Source organism: Brachionichthys hirsutus, unplaced genomic scaffold (assembly GCF_040956055.1).
Source record: "Brachionichthys hirsutus isolate HB-005 unplaced genomic scaffold, CSIRO-AGI_Bhir_v1 contig_301, whole genome shotgun sequence".
In the NCBI taxonomy this organism is placed as follows: Eukaryota; Metazoa; Chordata; class Actinopteri; order Lophiiformes; family Brachionichthyidae; genus Brachionichthys; species Brachionichthys hirsutus.
The window spans coordinates 103,497-120,114 of record NW_027180376.1 but is presented as its reverse complement, the minus strand read 5'-3'; the positions used below and the strand labels follow the sequence as shown (position 1 = coordinate 120,114).

Here is a 16,618-nt window from a genome sequence, read left to right as displayed (position 1 = left end):
GTGTAAAAATTTCAAGTCGATTGGGTTACTAGTTTTTGAGTTATGCGCTCGGACAGACAAACAAGCAAACAGACAAACGCACCCAATTGCAATACCCTCGCCTCCCCTTCGGCGAGGGTATTGAAGTCTTTAGATGTGGCAAGTTGAGCAGTGATGAAGCTTGGAGGAACACTGAGGTCCAGTGTGGGGTTTATGAATTCCTTCTAGTGCATGTCAACGAGAGAAAAGGTTCTTATCGTGAAAAGAATAATGTGTGCCAGCGTCCCAGCGGGAACAAAACGCAGCCGCGGCGCAGCAGGGCAGACGCTTGGTGCTGAGGCCCGTCTCCGCTGCGATGTCAGTTCTCGGGAGTTGAGATTGGGAACAGCCTGTCCGGTTCAGACCGACTCCAGCTCTCAGCCGGAGCACGTGTCAGGCTGGTTTTATAACGCCACAGCACGGGCAGGGTGTCTGCTTCGCCAGGCCGACCACACGGCTTCGCTGTCCTCTTCTTCGTCCCTCATCGTCATCCTCCTCTGCAGCAGCAGTGGCACACTGGCCTACAAACAGTGGTGTCGCCTCACAGCTGTCTCCATCACAGATTCATTGCCTCTCCATCGCCCTTCTCTGACCGTGTTCAGTCCTCGTGACATTGATCCGTCTCCCACTCACACACACACACACACACTCACACACACACACAGGCAGTGGGAAGGTGACTCACCTTTTAATGAAGGTTCCTTAATAACCCATTCAGGCCGGTCTGTTATATAAGCGTTGTGTGTTTGATATCAGCCTGCAGGGCTGCATCAGCTTTTGTTTTCCTCCACGCAAGCCAAGTAATTCATTTAAGTCTTTCATATTGTTCAGCACTGAGCAGCTTTTATTTTCAATATCTTTTGCTGAACATGTAATTTTTGGCAGTTTATCACCCTGATCAGACTCCAGACCCGATTGATGAAAGGTGACGCAAGTGGCCGGCGCTCAATTAATCCTTCTGTCTTGCTGTCGATTGATTTGTTGATCTGTTGATCTGCCGTTTTGTGTTTCGTCCTGCTTATCTGGTTGCTGTCCTGACGGTCTGTCTCACTGTGTTACTGAAATTTTTTTTTTTTTTTACATTTGTTTGCTGTTTTTCCATCACGTCTCAGTTTGCAAAGACACTTGATGCTTAAAATAAATTAAGAGAAGTTTTTAGCACGTAGATGCAGATCAGAGCCAACTCGAGCCTTTACAGGGCCGAAGGAAAGCTTCATTTTAGCACCGCTGCCAACACCGTTCATATTATTGATCGATCATTCACAGACTGTAAATCTTTCATGCCCGTCACAAGGTGTAACGTATCCCTGTTTCTTATTCAGTGGAGCCTCAGTTGTCGAGCACGATTTGTTCAGTAATATTGTTGGAAAAACGATTTTTTCAATTTCCGAAACTATTTCCCATTAGAAATAATGGAAACTCACTCTAACCCAAGTGGGTGCTTCTCGCGAAACCAGACTAACAAGGTGGCATGAAGCATTTTGATTATAAAACTTAATGCTATCAAAATAATAAGGATACCATTATATACATCTCTTAATGTACTGTTTGCTCATGATTTAAATTTACCATAATAAATATAAATGTTGTTGTTTTTTCTTTACATTTAAGGGTAAATTTCTCATTACTCCAACGTGTCCATAACTGGATTTGGGTTCTATGAGATGGAAATATTAGTAATTAAGAAAGATAAAAAAGAATAAACTTTAGTGCATATTCTACTATGAACAGTTACAGTGCAGAGACATGTGGTATTTGAAGAATATTAGTCAAGTTAGTGAAAATAACAAGGAATAAAAATGTGTCCAAGACTCATTTTCTCATTCTCCGCAAAAAGTTTCAATCATTGTTTAAGTCCTCAAGAAACTTACATTTGCAAGGAATTGTGTTGGAGGGGACAGTATTTGTGTTTGTCACCACCATTTATTTATTGATAAATGTGGGTGTAGCTTTGACCACATTCTCTCTCTCTCTCTCTCTCTCTGATGATGATGACTTTGCTTTAACCTCTCGGTCCTCTCCTGTTTACGTCCTCATGTGGGCTCTTCCTGCTTTCTGTGTTGGACTTTGTGCATTTCAGGAATCGTTATATGACTGTTCTTTAAAACTAGCGTGGGTGGAGGGTGAAACCAGACGATGGGGTAAATGAGCTTTGAGACACGGAAACCTTACAGCTCACCCCAAAGCACTGAGACCGGCGGGCGTCACTATCAAGTCGGCTCAGCGCAGTCAGCTCCAGCCTCGTTTGTGGTCGACGCTTTTGTTTGTGTGCCTGCGAAGGCTTGGCGTGTGAGGTGGTGCGGTTGTGTGTAAATGTGTGTGTGTGTGTGTGTGTCAGTGTTTTGGTCCAGTCGTGTTTCATAAGACGTCCGTATTTATGATCCAGGTCTTACATAAGCCTCAGATCTGGTTCGGTGTGTCTTCGCCAGGCCAACTGTGAGAGGGAGGAGGAGGAGGAGGAGGAGGAGAAACAGAACTATGGAATTGAAGAGGAGTTTAGAAAATGACTGGTTTGATTGATTAGTTTATTTGATTGATAAAGGTGGAGTTTAAGGTGGTAAACGGTACGCTCGTGTTTGTTTATAATTGAAGAAAGCACATTAATCTTCTTTTTAGTCGTCTACTAAATTGAATTTGAATAGATCTCAGGCTTTAGCTGGCAGCCGACTTGCTGCTTGCCATTTACACACCTATATTTACCTGAATAATGACGGCTGAATAAAAAGGAAGCTGCATTAAAGCATTGCCTGCCTTTCGTGGAAGATTGTTGTTTGTGAATCATATCCTGGGTGTAAAGTTCCAGGGAAGATGCAGCATGCTCCAATGTTTCTCCCTCCGCCAAGCAGCTCATTCCCCTCATAATTGGATTTACACAATCCACATGGTTATCTGGATCGTCATCAAAAGGTTATAAGCTATGAAAAGTAAAAGTGAATTGGAGTTTGTTTATTCTTAACTGATTTTGGAATCTGTAAATGGAGTTTTCAAAGTTAAAATTGACTAGTTTTTCCTGACTTCCATTTAGCGTGATGGTTCATATCGGACCCCTTTGTGGCTGATTTTTGGTGAGTGAATTGAAGGCATATTTTACAAGATTTTTTTTTAAAGCCTCCGTTATAAGTAACTGGGAAAATCCAGACAGGTATACGGATTTGCTCTCAAAATCCTCCTCTTCCTCACAGACGAGTCCCACAGTGCCCCCTTCAGTTCCCAGGATGAGGCTCAGGGAGGTGACTCGGATGCATGGCAATGCACACCTCCCCCATCTACCTCACCTTTGGGGGAGATGCCGGCACAGCTTCCTCCCCCCCAGCCAGCGCCCAGGCATCGCTCCAGGCCAACCAGCCAAAGCCCCTCCCCTCCTTCCACCCTGACGGGAACCAAGAAACGGGGTTCCAAACCTGCACACATGAGGCGCAACATCAGGTAGTCAATCCTCACTTCAGCATTAAGACTTCAAAATGACTCCTGCTGTGGGGGGGGGGGGGGGGTTCTGCGGGAATTTTATTATTAGCGCCCGAGATAAACCTACAGCCTATTTTATTAAAGAAGCCTGTATTTAAGATGGTGGAACGACATCAAAACACAAGTTACCGCCGAAGTAATGAATCATCTGCAACTCTTTGATCATGAAAAAGAAAGCTGCAGGTTGAGACTTTGTTTGCCATCAAACAATGCGCCTATTTGCCGAGAGGTTGATGAAAGCTGAATTATATCAGGCGTTCCTGTGCGTTTTTAAAAAGGGTTTTTTTCAGACAATGACTTTGGCAAGCAGCAACCAGTCAACCCCGAGGTGGAAGGGGCTGAGAGCCACGCCTTCCAAATGCATTTCTGCTGCGCTCCAGAGTTATCTGACGTTCATCGTGTTTCTCTGCCGAAGCTCATTGTTGTCTAGATTATCAATAATGGTTATATTTTGTAATGTTTTATGATGATGTATCATCGATTGTCTTTTTACGGTCAATGTTTTGGCAAAGTAAGTTAAGTAATTTAACATTTACTCTTCATTTAGACTATTAATGAAATTTAGAAACAAATGGGGAACTATTTTTTATGCAGCTCCTTGAGCTGGTAAGTCTGAAGGAAGCCGAATTCCTTTAAATCTTTCTGCCGTCGAGCAGAAATAAAAACCTAGAGGGCTGAATCAGACAACAGATGCCCCGAATCAGACAACAGATGCCCCAGACTGCACTGATGCTCCCAAGCTATATTAAATGAGCAGCGGTTTAATGTAAGGCAGATCTTCAGCAGACTTGGCCAAATCAACATTACAATGCAAATGTGCAGCCGTGTATAAGGCTTGGGGGAAACAAATTGATTACATGGATGATCAGTCCAATCTCAGAACCCAGAGTCTCACAGAACTCATGGCTGATGTCTGAGCAAACACGCTTTGACACAAACGGCAAACATTAAAGGTCCCATATTATGAAAAACTCACTTTTCCCTTGTTTCTACGCTACTAATTTGGTGGGTTTGGGTCATTATCAGTCCCAAAATGGCTAAATAAGCCGTCCAGTCAATCCTTGGTAGTTTGTGTAGTTCTGCAATGAAGTACAGAAACGCTTCTGGAAGAAATCTAACTTAATGTGACGGCACAGTACGGAAACGTGCACAAGATGTGGGTGTACATGCACGCACATTCATTGCATTTCATTTTTGTTTTCAGAGGCTTTTCTGACGGAGCCGTTTGCTATTTTGGCCAAAGAATGTCACGGATATTTCTTACAAGTGTCTGAGAACTGCGTTAACTTGTGGAAAAAGGAAAAAATATGGGACCTTTAACGTTTTTGTAGATTTGTTGTTTCTTACAAGCTAATATTCACTCAAACAATAACTCCTTGTGTCATGTAATGTTGTTTTTGACTTTGCCTGCGTAGGAAGTTGCTGGGGGAGCATCAGTTGGAGGCAGTTACCAAAGCAGCCCAGAAGGATGAGTTGGAGAGGAGGCAACGCCTTGAGCAGCAAACAAAACAGGATTTCCCTCGACCACTGCTGCCTGAATGCATAACTGGTAACCAAAAGATGCCTCGATTAGTTTCAGCTGTCCATCAGAAACTCCTTCAGACGCTTGTCTTTGTATTTCTTTCACTGTGGCCGAATAGCCAGGCCAAGAAGTCTTCATCTAACATGAGAACTAGCCGTTCTCATGTTCCCCCTCTTTCTGCTCTTCCTGTCGCTCTTTCCCTCCAAATATTCTGTCGTATTTGTCATGATTTACCTTGCCTGCCCCTTCCTTCAGGCGATGGGGCTAAGCATGCGTCAGCCTCCGCAGCATCTCGGAAGGAAGTGAAGCCGGTCAGACAGGAAGTCATTTGCCTGGACTTGGACAGCGCGAGCGAAGACGACGGCAAGACCAGCACTGCCACCGCGACAGAGCAGACATGCAAACAAGGTGAGACATCAAGGGATTACCGCAAGCTTTAAAAAAATATTTTACTGGATATATTAAAAACATGTCCGTGCCTTTCTCCGTACTTTCGTTAATAAATGCAAAAAAAAGTTTTTTAAAAAATCAAATCAAATATTGTTGTTCAATTATTTTAACCTTTAAGTTGAATGGGTGGGGGGGGTTGTAAGGAATAATCTACATTTTATTTAAGTACAACCGTTCTAATTGTATTTCTAGCTATTAATAATGACAAAACTGAGCTGCTTGAATTTCAGCTCTCACACACACATCAATGGTCTTAAACCCAGATTTCTCCTTTGACCTTTGATTCTGCAAGTGGGCTAGTAGGTTGGGTCATGGTTATGAAAGCCGATACAGAACTGTGAAGTTAATTCAGTACCTGTCATCCAGTTGTAGCCAAGCCAAGCCTTGCATAAACCAGATGCTCATTCTGGAAATGCCTAAATAGCACACGGTGAGCGTTGACACTTGACAAGGTTTCTTTCAGACTTCTGTTTGGGAAATTAAAGCTCTGTTTTTTCAAACAAAGATTTCTTGTTTGCCATAATTTCTTTCATCATCATGATAGGAATACATTTGCTTCAGTGAAGAGAATTCTAGCGTTCTGCTTCTCAAAAATTCCAATATAGAAATGTTGTACCAGTAGTTCACAGCTCACAAAACTGTCTGTTTCTAAAAACAATTACTGAAAGTCTCCCTTAACATGGGTTAAAAAGGACCTTGTGTGTGTGTGTGTGTGGTTTTAGTACATCAGCCGCCTGTGCGTCAGAATATTCAAAGTCTCTGTGGGGTACATCGTGTTCTGCGCTCCTAATTCTCTGCTGCACACACACACACACAACTGAAAGAATCGACGGTAGCCACACAGTCAGAATGTAACACACACGTTCTGCACTGAAAGAGAAGACTGGAGAACACCTGCACCACAAGCACAGTTACACAACCAACAAAGAGAGTTATGCGGTTAATAAATTAATGAGGATGTAGATGTAGATTTGGGAGTGGAGGGAGACAAATGTGAAGGGGAGAGGGGAGGGGGGGAGGGGGGGGGGGCGGAACAGACAGAGGATTTATTTAAGTGTCTGTAGGGCAGATAAGAGCCGGTCTGTTAAGCTATAAAGCCAGCTAATCCTGGTTATGAGCCAGAACACACACAACAGACACACACCGACGGTGACATTTCTAAATGAGGTTGCATAACCAGTCTCCCCCTCCGCTCTAATCTTACTTGTGTAACCAGCTATTCACTGCAGTTGCATAAGTTCTCTCTCTATCTGACACGCGCGCACACACACACACACACACACACTGACATACTGACACATACAGACCTCGCCCTCAGAAACTCTCAGCTTGTGTAACTTTCAGCCTATGATGCTTATGTCCATTTTTTCTGGACACATCTGCACACTCGGCCACGTCCATGTTTGATGTCTCATCACACAAGCTGTCCTCATGAATCAGCTTTAATTCGCCACATCATTTGAGACAAATGCATTTCAGAGAAGTCGCAATCCAACGCTTTGTTTGCCGCACCTGGAATTAAGTGTATTTTTTTCATAATCTGTCATCGGATGTTCCTGGGACGAGTCCGCGTAACGTCTCATGTTCAGTCGGTCTGACTGAGACAAACGATATGTCGTATTGAGGCAGGACAAGCTTCTCATGGTACTCCAGGGAAAACATTTTCCGGGCAGATGTCCGCCTGAGATCAAAATGTGTTTTCAGAGTTTTGATAGAAGGCCTGCAGATTCATTCTTCTCTCTCCATCCCCGACGCACAGATGTGATCGATCTGAGCTCAGGCGAGGACGACGCCATCGTCCACATCAGCAGCAGGTCCACTGAGGAGGAAGAGGAGAATAAACCGAGCGGCGCACACACCATCGATGCTCTTAACCAGCCCGACACCCAGAACAGGGTCCTGGTCAACCTGAACCATCCAGCGGCAGACGAGGATATCTTCCTGTTGCCTCAGCTAGCACGTGCAGTCAAACCTCATCAGGTATTATCAAGAAGTAATCAGGTGGACTGTTCATCATTTCATCCATTTTTAGATCCAATATGTGAAAATGTAGTTTTATTGCGTGCTTTAACAAACCTTTGACTATCTTCTCTTTTGCCTCTCTTCTTTTTGAACCACGTCATCCTATTTCCTCGTCCTCATGGCTCCATGGGTCTCATTTGTCTCCCATCTTCCATCACCACTTTCTTCTGTGTCTCATCACTTTACCTCCATCTCTTCGCTTTCAGATCGGTGGAATCCGCTTCCTGTATGACAATCTGGTCGAGTCACTGGAACGTTTTGGCAGCAGCTCGGGATTTGGCTGTATCCTCGCCCACAGCATGGGCCTGGGCAAAACGCTCCAGGTCATCTCCTTCATAGACGTCCTGTTCAGACACACCCGGACTCACACTGTGCTCGCTATCGTACCGGTAAGCTTTTTTTCATTTTTATACGCGTATAGGACTGAAACGTAATTACATTTATTTAATTTATTTAATAAATAAATGTCAATGTATTAAAGAATAAAGTTTGGGCACAGGATGATTTCAATCTTGCCTAGAAGACATGAATTTGTGGTGCTAAACGAGTGGTTTTGTATTTTGGTATTTGTTTTAGTTTGTAACCTCTAATTTGTCAGAAATGGAAATGAAACAAAATAAAAATTAATATTTACTTCGATGGGGGTGATCCGAGTTCACAGTATGACATCTTTAGCGGTTCTGCAGCAACAGAATAATCTTAAAAGACAATAAGGGAAGAAGATTGATTTGTTTTTTTTAGTGATTGATTTTGTCTCAGGTCAACACCTTGCAGAACTGGCTGTCAGAGTTCAACATGTGGGTCCCGTCCCCTGATAGCGACCGAGGTCCGGTAATGCCTCGTGCCTTTAAGGTTCACATCCTCAACGATGAACACAAGTAAGTGATGGCGACAAGCACATTCTTCACCATGAGTCTGCGCCAAAGTTTTATATCTCATTCTATCACGAAGGTTATTCTTCAATTTTAGACATTTGCTTCCAAGCTGCAACATTAATGACCCTTTTTTGATTTTATCCAGGAACACGGCATCCAGGGTTAAGGTGGTGGAGGACTGGGCACGGGATGGAGGTGTGCTGCTCATGGGCTATGAGATGTATCGGCTCTTATCGCTGAAGAAGAGCTTTGTGTCTGGGAGAAAGAAGAAGAGCAAGAAGACGAAGGGACCTTTTGTCATCGACCTAGTTGAAGAGGACAGGCAGCAGGAACTGCTCAAAGGTGGGACTGATGAAGAGGACTCAATAAAAAAGCACACGTATGATATTTTGTAAGGCAGGATTTCACAGGTGTGTTTTTTTCCTGTTCTCCTCCAGGTATCGAGAAGGCCTTGGCCAAGCCTGGTCCGGACGTGGTGATCTGTGATGAAGGCCATCGTATCAAGAACTGCCATGCCAGCACTTCACTGGCTCTGAAGAATATCCAAACCAGACGCCGCGTGGTCCTGACTGGCTATCCACTCCAGAACAACCTGATCGAGTACTGGTGCATGGTTGACTTTGTCCGACCTGATTTCCTTGGTGAGGTGCAACATTTGCTTCTTATTTCGGAGCGTTTTTTTCCCCCCACAATCACCAGCATCTTTAAGATCAGGATGCTTTCCCTGTCCTTCTTCTAACTGCGGTTTTTTCCGTCCTGCTCCTCTTTCAGGGACGCGGCAGGAGTTCGGTAACATGTTTGAGCGTCCCATTCTGAATGGACAGTGTGTGGACAGCACGCCTCACGATGTCCGGCTGATGAGGTACAGGAGCCACGTCCTGCACAGCCTCCTGGAAGGCTTTGTACAGAGGTGAGACGACCGCCTTCGTGAGCCTGCCAAAGGTTCTGATGGTCACGCTTAACACTGATAGTAATTCTCCCCCATTCCACCCCCCCAGACGAGGTCATGATGTCCTGAAGGACCAGCTGGCCTCAAAGCAGGAGCATGTCATCCTTGTTCGTCTGTCGCCCCTGCAGAGGGCTCTTTACTCTGAGTTCATGACCCGCTTCAGAGAGGCAGGGAGCAGCGGCTGGCTCAGCCTCAACCCACTGAAGGCTGTCTGCGTCTGCTGCAAGGTGAGCAGCGGGATGAGTGGGCGGAATGCTACCTGGACTTCTGCTTCAGGTTTATGGAAGCAGTTTCAAACTCAGGCCTTATTCAAAGTTCATATAAATATTCAGGGTTTTATAGTAGGTAATCTCAGAGATCCAGATATTATTACCTCCATCAAGGAGGTTGTTTTCGCTGGTGTTTGTCTTCCTGACTATTAGCAAGATAACATACAAAGTTACAGATGGGTCTGGATTAAATGTTAGGAATGTTACCAGGAACAGATGCTTCAATTTTGGTTATGATCCAGCAGAAAACCTGGATTCTGGATCACTTTGAAATTTCCCGTAACATTGCAGTCAATTGAGCCTCAAATGTGTTCCTTAATTTCTCGGTTGATGTTTCTGGAATTTCGTGTAGGGTGGGGGCCAAATTTCATCCGGATTAGATCCGTATTGCAGATATTGTCGTGATTCTTTGATAAATTGTGGGGGGGGGGGTGTACACTTTATGCGTTTAAGGCTACTGTGCATTTATTATCGGAGACAGATTTCTAACATGCGTCGTCTCAAAGCTGAGTCAATTCAGCATCGGAGCAGGTCAACGGATTTGTTGCCTCCGCCAAGGAGGCATCAAGGTATCTGTCTGTTAGCAGGATTACAGAAAATCTGATGGATGGATCTTGATGAAAAGAAATCTGAAGATGGGTCTTGATCTAACTTGGGTCCAATTACATTTTGAGAGCGATCTGGATACCCATCTGGATCCAAAACAAATCTGGATTTCCCCATTTACTTAAAATGGAGGCTTTTTCAAAAAAAATCACACCTTGTAAAATACACATTAGGTTGGGTTGGGTATTTATTTATTTCATTCAATTCACTCACCAGAAATCAGTCATAAAGGGATATGCACTATCGTGCAAAATGTCTTCTGGATCTGATCCAGAATGAGGTCAGAAAAAAATATTACACATTAACATTGAAAAAATCGGTTAAAAGCACACCTCAACTCTGATTCACTTTTACTTTTCATGGTTGGTGTGTAAAGATAACAAGAACAATCTAGAACCTTTTGGTGATGATCCAGATCACCATGCGGACGGTGTAAATCCAATTAGGAGGGGAATGGGCTGCTTGGCGGAGGTCTGCGTGCTTTTCTAGTCTGTTGTGTTTCTACCATAAATAAATTCCTGCTTTTCATCGCACGTTGTAATTCCCGTGACTGACGAAGTGTTTCACTCTGCTGTCTTTCTGTTATCCTTCAGATATGGAACCATCCTGATGTGCTGTACGAGGCCTTACAGAAGGAAAACTTGGCGAATGACCAGGACTTGGAAATTGATGACATCAGTGCCACAGGTCCCGCCCAATGTCCTACCGTACCCAATCAGAAGTCCAAACCCCTGAGAAATCCTCACCTCGTTTGTGGACTGAGTCTCCACCACATGCAGGAGAAAGCCAATCAGGTCACCAGTTACGAATGGGTAGGTAAAAAAAATGTGAAGGATGAGATGTAATAATTAAGAGTTCTGTTTTTGATAAGATGAGTTATGTGAGTCCTTAAAGAACATGACCCATCTTTAAAAAACGAAAAGTTAGGCCATGAGCGGAATCTTTGTTTAGTGTTTCAGTGAAAGATCTTAGAATATGTTGGGACCTCCATTCATACCCAGGATTACATGGTGTCTGCCCTTCAGATGAGATACATTTACTATACAATTTAATACTCTAAGTTAAATCCCACGGTGCACGATGTTAAATTAAGCATACATAAATCAATAGCTACTTAATATTATAAGTCTTACAAAAGACTATGTTTTCCACGGGGCTTCTTCCTTCTGATAACCAGGCAAAAGACATCATGAGTGACTACAAGCCCGGCATCCTTGAGAACTCTGCAAAAATGGTGCTGCTTTTCCACCTGATAGAGGAGAGCGTTAGGAAGGGAGACAAACTCCTCGTCTTCAGGTAAAAAAAAAAAAACAAGACACAAAACCTGCTGAAGGCTCGTTTATACGCAATTTATGTCCAAAAAGAATGAAATGCATCTGTTTCGTACTGTGTAGCACAGTTCCATTGTAACAGTAACGGCGATGCAGCCTGGACTATGATAACATTTGTAACGCAGGTTGAGAGGATGTGGTCTGTGAGACCATTAAACACATTTCCACACGTGAAGAGACTTTTAATTGCTATTTAACTTTTTGTTGTGCATATAGGCATTCCCCGTGGTAAGAAAACATTGCACAAATATGGACAAAAGGAATGCAGATTAGGAATGAAAGGCTCATATCTTGAAGTGTGAAAAGATCAAATTTAGCCTTTCCTCTTTTTTTGTTTTTTTCTCATCTGGTTAACTTTGAATTATTTGACTGGAATATTTTTTGCCAACAACCCAGAAATGTATCCTTTATCTGCCTCCTGCAGTCAGAGTTTGTCCACACTGACGGTGATTGAGGACTTTCTGAATAAGAGACCAGTTCCTCCATCACCGAACACATCCAGAACAGACAGATCCAACCAGAAATGGGTCCGCAACCTCAACTACTATCGTAAGTCGACATTAACTGAAGTACAGTCTTTGTTTCAGGAGAGGAGATTGCAATTAAACGTGTAGAAAGGTTTCTTTAAGGCCTCTGGTTAAACGTCTGAGCAAAGGGACGGGTGACAAACACACTAACGCTGTCATCAGCAGCTTATCAATCTGTGTTTACCTGGGAGTATTTCTGATTTGCATTGGTTTGGTCAGGGTGATGGAACTCCATTGACTTGCAGTGAGTGCTGCCACCTACTGGTGTTACTTGATAGTAGCCAAAGAGGAGTTGACACATTTTTGTCTGTATTTCAGTCCCTTTTTTAAAAAAAGTAGATTGACTACAGTTATCTTATTTCATACAGTTTGAATATTTTATCTTAATCATATTCACAAAGTTAAATTGGTTTACCATGATTATCGTTTATGTAGACACATCAGTGAACAAGGTGTAGAATCAATGGCACAAATCGAATGAGAATTCTGGTTAAAGAATACTCGCTAAAATGCTATAAATTGAATGTCCCAAAGGGAATGTAAGGCCTGTTTAAACTCTGGTCTCTGTGATGTCATGAAGGACTTGATGGGAGCACAACGACCTCTGAGAGGGAGAAGCTGATAAACCAGTTCAATGACCCGTCCAACACGTCAACATGGGTGTTCCTGCTGTCAACCAGGTAACGCTCAACAAGATAACAGCGATGGTGAATGAAAAGGTCTGTGAAATATTAAAGTCGGAGCTTCAGCATTAACCTGATCGGTAACCTCTGTGTGCCCCAGGGCTGGCTGTTTGGGGATAAACCTCATTGGGGCCAATCGGGTGGTGGTTTTCGACGCCTCCTGGAACCCCTGCCATGATGCTCAGGCCGTGTGCCGGATCTACCGCTATGGTCAGAGGAAGCCGTGTCATATCTACCGGCTGGTGTGCGACTTCACGCTGGAGAAGAAGATCTACGACCGGCAGATCTCAAAGCAGAGCATGTCAAGTGAGTCGGGCAAATGCACCGAGTCCTTTGATGAGGGTGGAGTTATGGTGCAGATGTTTGAGTGTATTAAATATTCTATATCTATGAATAGCTGCTCCGTTCTCCACGCGTTCCTGTTCTTGAACCCTTCCCCTTTGCACTCTTCTCCAACCAGATCGAGTGGTGGATGAATTGAACCCTGTGCTGTCCTTCACGAGGAGGGAAGTGGAGTCTCTTCTTCACTTTGTGGAAGAGGAGCCGGACTCTTCCAGGGTCGAGCTGCGGCCCCAGGACGGCATGGAGAGCGTGCTCTGCAAGGCCCTGCACTTCTACCCTCATCTGATTACAAAGGTGGCTAAACCGAATGAAAGCTCGGTTGATTCACACATTTAAAAAATGAACTCAGAAGTTATTTGGATTAGTAATATTCTCTTTCAGATTGACCCCCCCTGCTTTTTTAAAAGAGATGAATTGCAGCTCACTCACGTCTTCTTTGTTTCACTCTTTCTCCCTTGCAGCAACCATTCCCCCATGAGTCTCTGCTGATGGACCACAGGGAGCTGAAGCTGAGCAGCACTGAGAAGAAAGCAGCGAAGAAGGCTTACGAAGAGGAGAAGAGGGCCTCTGTGCCGTACTCCCGGCCTTCCTATGCTCACTACTACCCCGCCAGCGACCAGAGCCTCACCGACATCCCTGCCTTCAGTCAGAGGAACTGGTCAGTGAATCGCAGCACAAACGCCTGCCGACAGAAACGTCAGAAAGCCAATGGGAAGAAGAAAAAAACAAAACTGCTCATGTTCATTTTGCCTTTCAACAGACTCTTGAGTAAATGGGCACAAATGACGAAATATTTGGAGATTAAACTTTCACTTTCTGGATTTGTTTTTTTACATTGGTTTCAACGATGCAACAACTGAAATGCATAAAACTGTCTGCTCAGGCGTCCACCTCCCCGCACTGAAGACGGATCTTCCGTTACAACCGTCCGGCCAGTTCAGTCAACCCCCGTTCCGATGATGCCCCGACAGACGTCTACAGGGTCTGCCGCGAGCAAAGACTGCGCCATATCCAGCCTGGGGGGGTTCCCCGTCAACTGCCTGCAAAAAGCCGGCGTGTTCATTCAGAAGATCGTCACCACTGCGGGTCAGCGAACTGTACACGTCTGTTTTCCTCTTGAATCATCTTCTCATTATATGAATCAGGGATGTTTTATGAACCCCCCCCCAGACATTGTGATTCCAGGCACCAACAGCTCAACCGATGTCCAGGCCAGGATCACTGCAGGAGAGAGCATCCACGTCATCAGGGGGGTCAAAGGTACAGATGCTGCTTTTAGTCTTGTGCTTTGTGTTCTGTCGAACTTAAAGATATTGATCTGAATATCTGCGAGTTTTGACCTCTTCCCCGCACACACACACAGCAGTGTCCTGTGAGTTGTGATCATTTCTGTCTCTTTTAGGGACCTACATCAGGATGTCCGATGGTCGAATCTTCGCCATCAGAGCAGCAAACAAGGCAAAAACAGAGGAGAGCACTGAAGTGGCAGTCAAAGGTGATCCTATTTACTATTGGCATACTGGAGCTCTGAGATAAAAAAAAGAACTCAGATTCTGAGACATGAAGAAAACTGATTTCAAGATTTTACTGAAGCAAATCTATTTGATCTAAATGCTTTAATTTCTTCCTCGAGCTAAACTCTTATTTCCACGTCTCAGACTCTCATGGCCCACGAGAGGAAGTGTCGACCAATGGAAGAAGCCGTTGCCAGTCACCCAGCAGGAAGCAGCAGGCGCCCTCTAAGACTGCGCCTCGTCCTCTCTCGCCTGACAGCCCAGAGATCATCAGCGAGTTGCAGCGTTACACAAGTGGTCCCGTATCGATCGCCGCCGGAAGCTCAGCGGGCGAACCGGGTGATGCAGAGGAGAGCGACGCGAGCGTCCTGCCTTCCAGCAAATCGCTTCAGACAAACCGCAGCAGTGGGAGGAGCTTATCCAGCGGGAGTGTAAGCCACCATGATGCCTCTGTGACTAATGTAATCCATCCCAACATGGACGCCACCACGGCCCAAGGCCTGAGAACTGGGTCAAAACGCAAAGCCTCCGCCCCGTCCCAGGAAGAAGAGCGGCCCAGGAAGCGGCACGCTGCAGGCGAACACTCCTCAGCCCCGATGGCTTCACAAGCGTTCCCCTTCACCGGAGGCTACGGCCTCCCTCTGGGCCTCAACGCCGCTGTTATGGGTGGGTCACTCGGGCACCCCCTCTTCATGGGAGCTGCCTCGCCTTACTCCCATTCCCCCCAAACCCAGCTGGGGGACCCCGGTTACATGCGTCCGGATCTGTTTGGATTTGGCGGCGCGAGCAGCGTCCCCACCTCTTCCTCCTCGACCGCAACCACTGCCACGGCCGTGCCGTCGTCCACGTTGTCGTCTTCGGCTTCGGCTTCAGTCGAGGCTTCCAGTTCGGTCCCAGGAGCGTTGCCGCCGTTCCTGCTGAGTCCCAGCGTGGCTGGAATGCTCCCGCCAGGCTACCCTCTCTCTTACACTCGGTCTCTGGCCGGCCTTTACACAGGATCCATGCTGCCGGCTGGGCTGCCAGGTCCGGCTGCAACTCCCGGTCCAGGAGGAGCCAGCTTCCTCTCGCAGTGCACACCCACCCCTGGCACCAGCTCATCCTCATCCTCTCCTTCCTCCTCCTCCCCCTTGGAGCGCTCTGAGGGACATCGGCGCCTGCTGCTGGTGAATGGCGGGAATATAGATAGCACTAGCAGCTCTGATGACGACAGCGATGTTATTGAGGTGAGGGGAGAGTGACGCAGGAATAACGGGCTTGAGCGAGTTTGATTCCATTTAACAGTCATCGAAATAGCAAGGATGCAGGCGCCAGAGGCCCCAAGGCCGAAAGGGAAAAGGGAGCCGATGAAGAGTTGACAGCTGTTTCATCTTTGTCTCCACTGCCTTGAAGAAATTGCCTGAGAGGAGACAACTCCTACTCGACACAAAGTCTTAACGCTAAGTGTCAAGAAGGAAACGGAGGAAGAGAAATGTTCCAGACGTAAGAAGAAAATGAAAATGATTGGACTTTGGGCTTCCACATTTCCATTAGTGGTGTTGAAATACTGATCACTGGACTTGGACTTGCAGAGACCACAAATGGCCACTAGTTGTACGGTTGACTTTAGAGATAACCATGCTTCAGCGATGCTAAATGTCAAAGCTCCTTCGTTTCCTTTCACTGAATTAAAAAGGTGGCCGTAAAGGTGAAGTTGCTCTTGAAGGTCTTGTTTGTTAAATTATCAGCAAACTAAAATGGTATCGTCACTTGCAGAGCGTTGCTACTGAAAATAAAGGGTTAAAAAAAAAATCTGAATTTAAAGCGAGCATTTTAATTCAGATTATGAATTCACTCCCGATCAGGAGGAATTGTACGTTTTTTGTTGAGGGGAAAAATGTAGTCATGAGTTTTTGAGGAAGAAGTCAAAGACAATTACTGAAACCTTAAGCTGTTGAAGAATGTATAATTAATCAAATGCCTTTAAACCAGGGCTTGTTTTGAAAAGACTTCTTGGATTTAGGCACCAGATGTGGGAAAGTCTGTGTATTTTCTATGTAACCTTTTAC

General features: G+C 45.1%; 1 protein-coding gene across 1 annotated transcript; it reads left to right on the top strand.

Annotated features, from left to right (window-relative positions):
* The first annotated feature begins 249 nt into the window (after positions 1–249).
* On the top strand, positions 250–16,182 carry LOC137914270 (helicase ARIP4-like). Its single transcript, XM_068757875.1, has 23 exons — positions 250–551; positions 2,405–2,509; positions 3,190–3,444; positions 4,899–5,032; positions 5,261–5,413; positions 7,215–7,435; positions 7,684–7,866; positions 8,237–8,355; positions 8,498–8,694; positions 8,790–8,993; positions 9,124–9,262; positions 9,351–9,528; positions 10,770–10,988; positions 11,354–11,472; positions 11,932–12,056; positions 12,615–12,714; positions 12,818–13,023; positions 13,178–13,353; positions 13,521–13,717; positions 13,943–14,145; positions 14,230–14,319; positions 14,462–14,554; positions 14,718–16,182. The coding sequence occupies exons 1-23, from the start codon at positions 250–252 to the stop codon at positions 15,809–15,811; spliced, it is 4,812 nt and encodes a 1,603-aa protein (XP_068613976.1). The 3' UTR covers positions 15,812–16,182.
* Positions 16,183–16,618: the final 436 nt, after the last annotated feature.

Coding starts and splice junctions, on each gene's coding strand:
- LOC137914270 (XM_068757875.1), top strand. CDS start 250: ATGTGTGCCAGCGTCCCAGCGGGAACAAAACGCAGCCGCGGCGCAGCA. Junction 8,994..9,123: donor TGTCCGACCTGATTTCCTTG/GTGAGGTGCAAC, acceptor CTCCTCTTTCAG/GGACGCGGCAGGAGTTCGGT. Junction 9,263..9,350: donor CTGGAAGGCTTTGTACAGAG/GTGAGACGACCG, acceptor CCACCCCCCCAG/ACGAGGTCATGATGTCCTGA.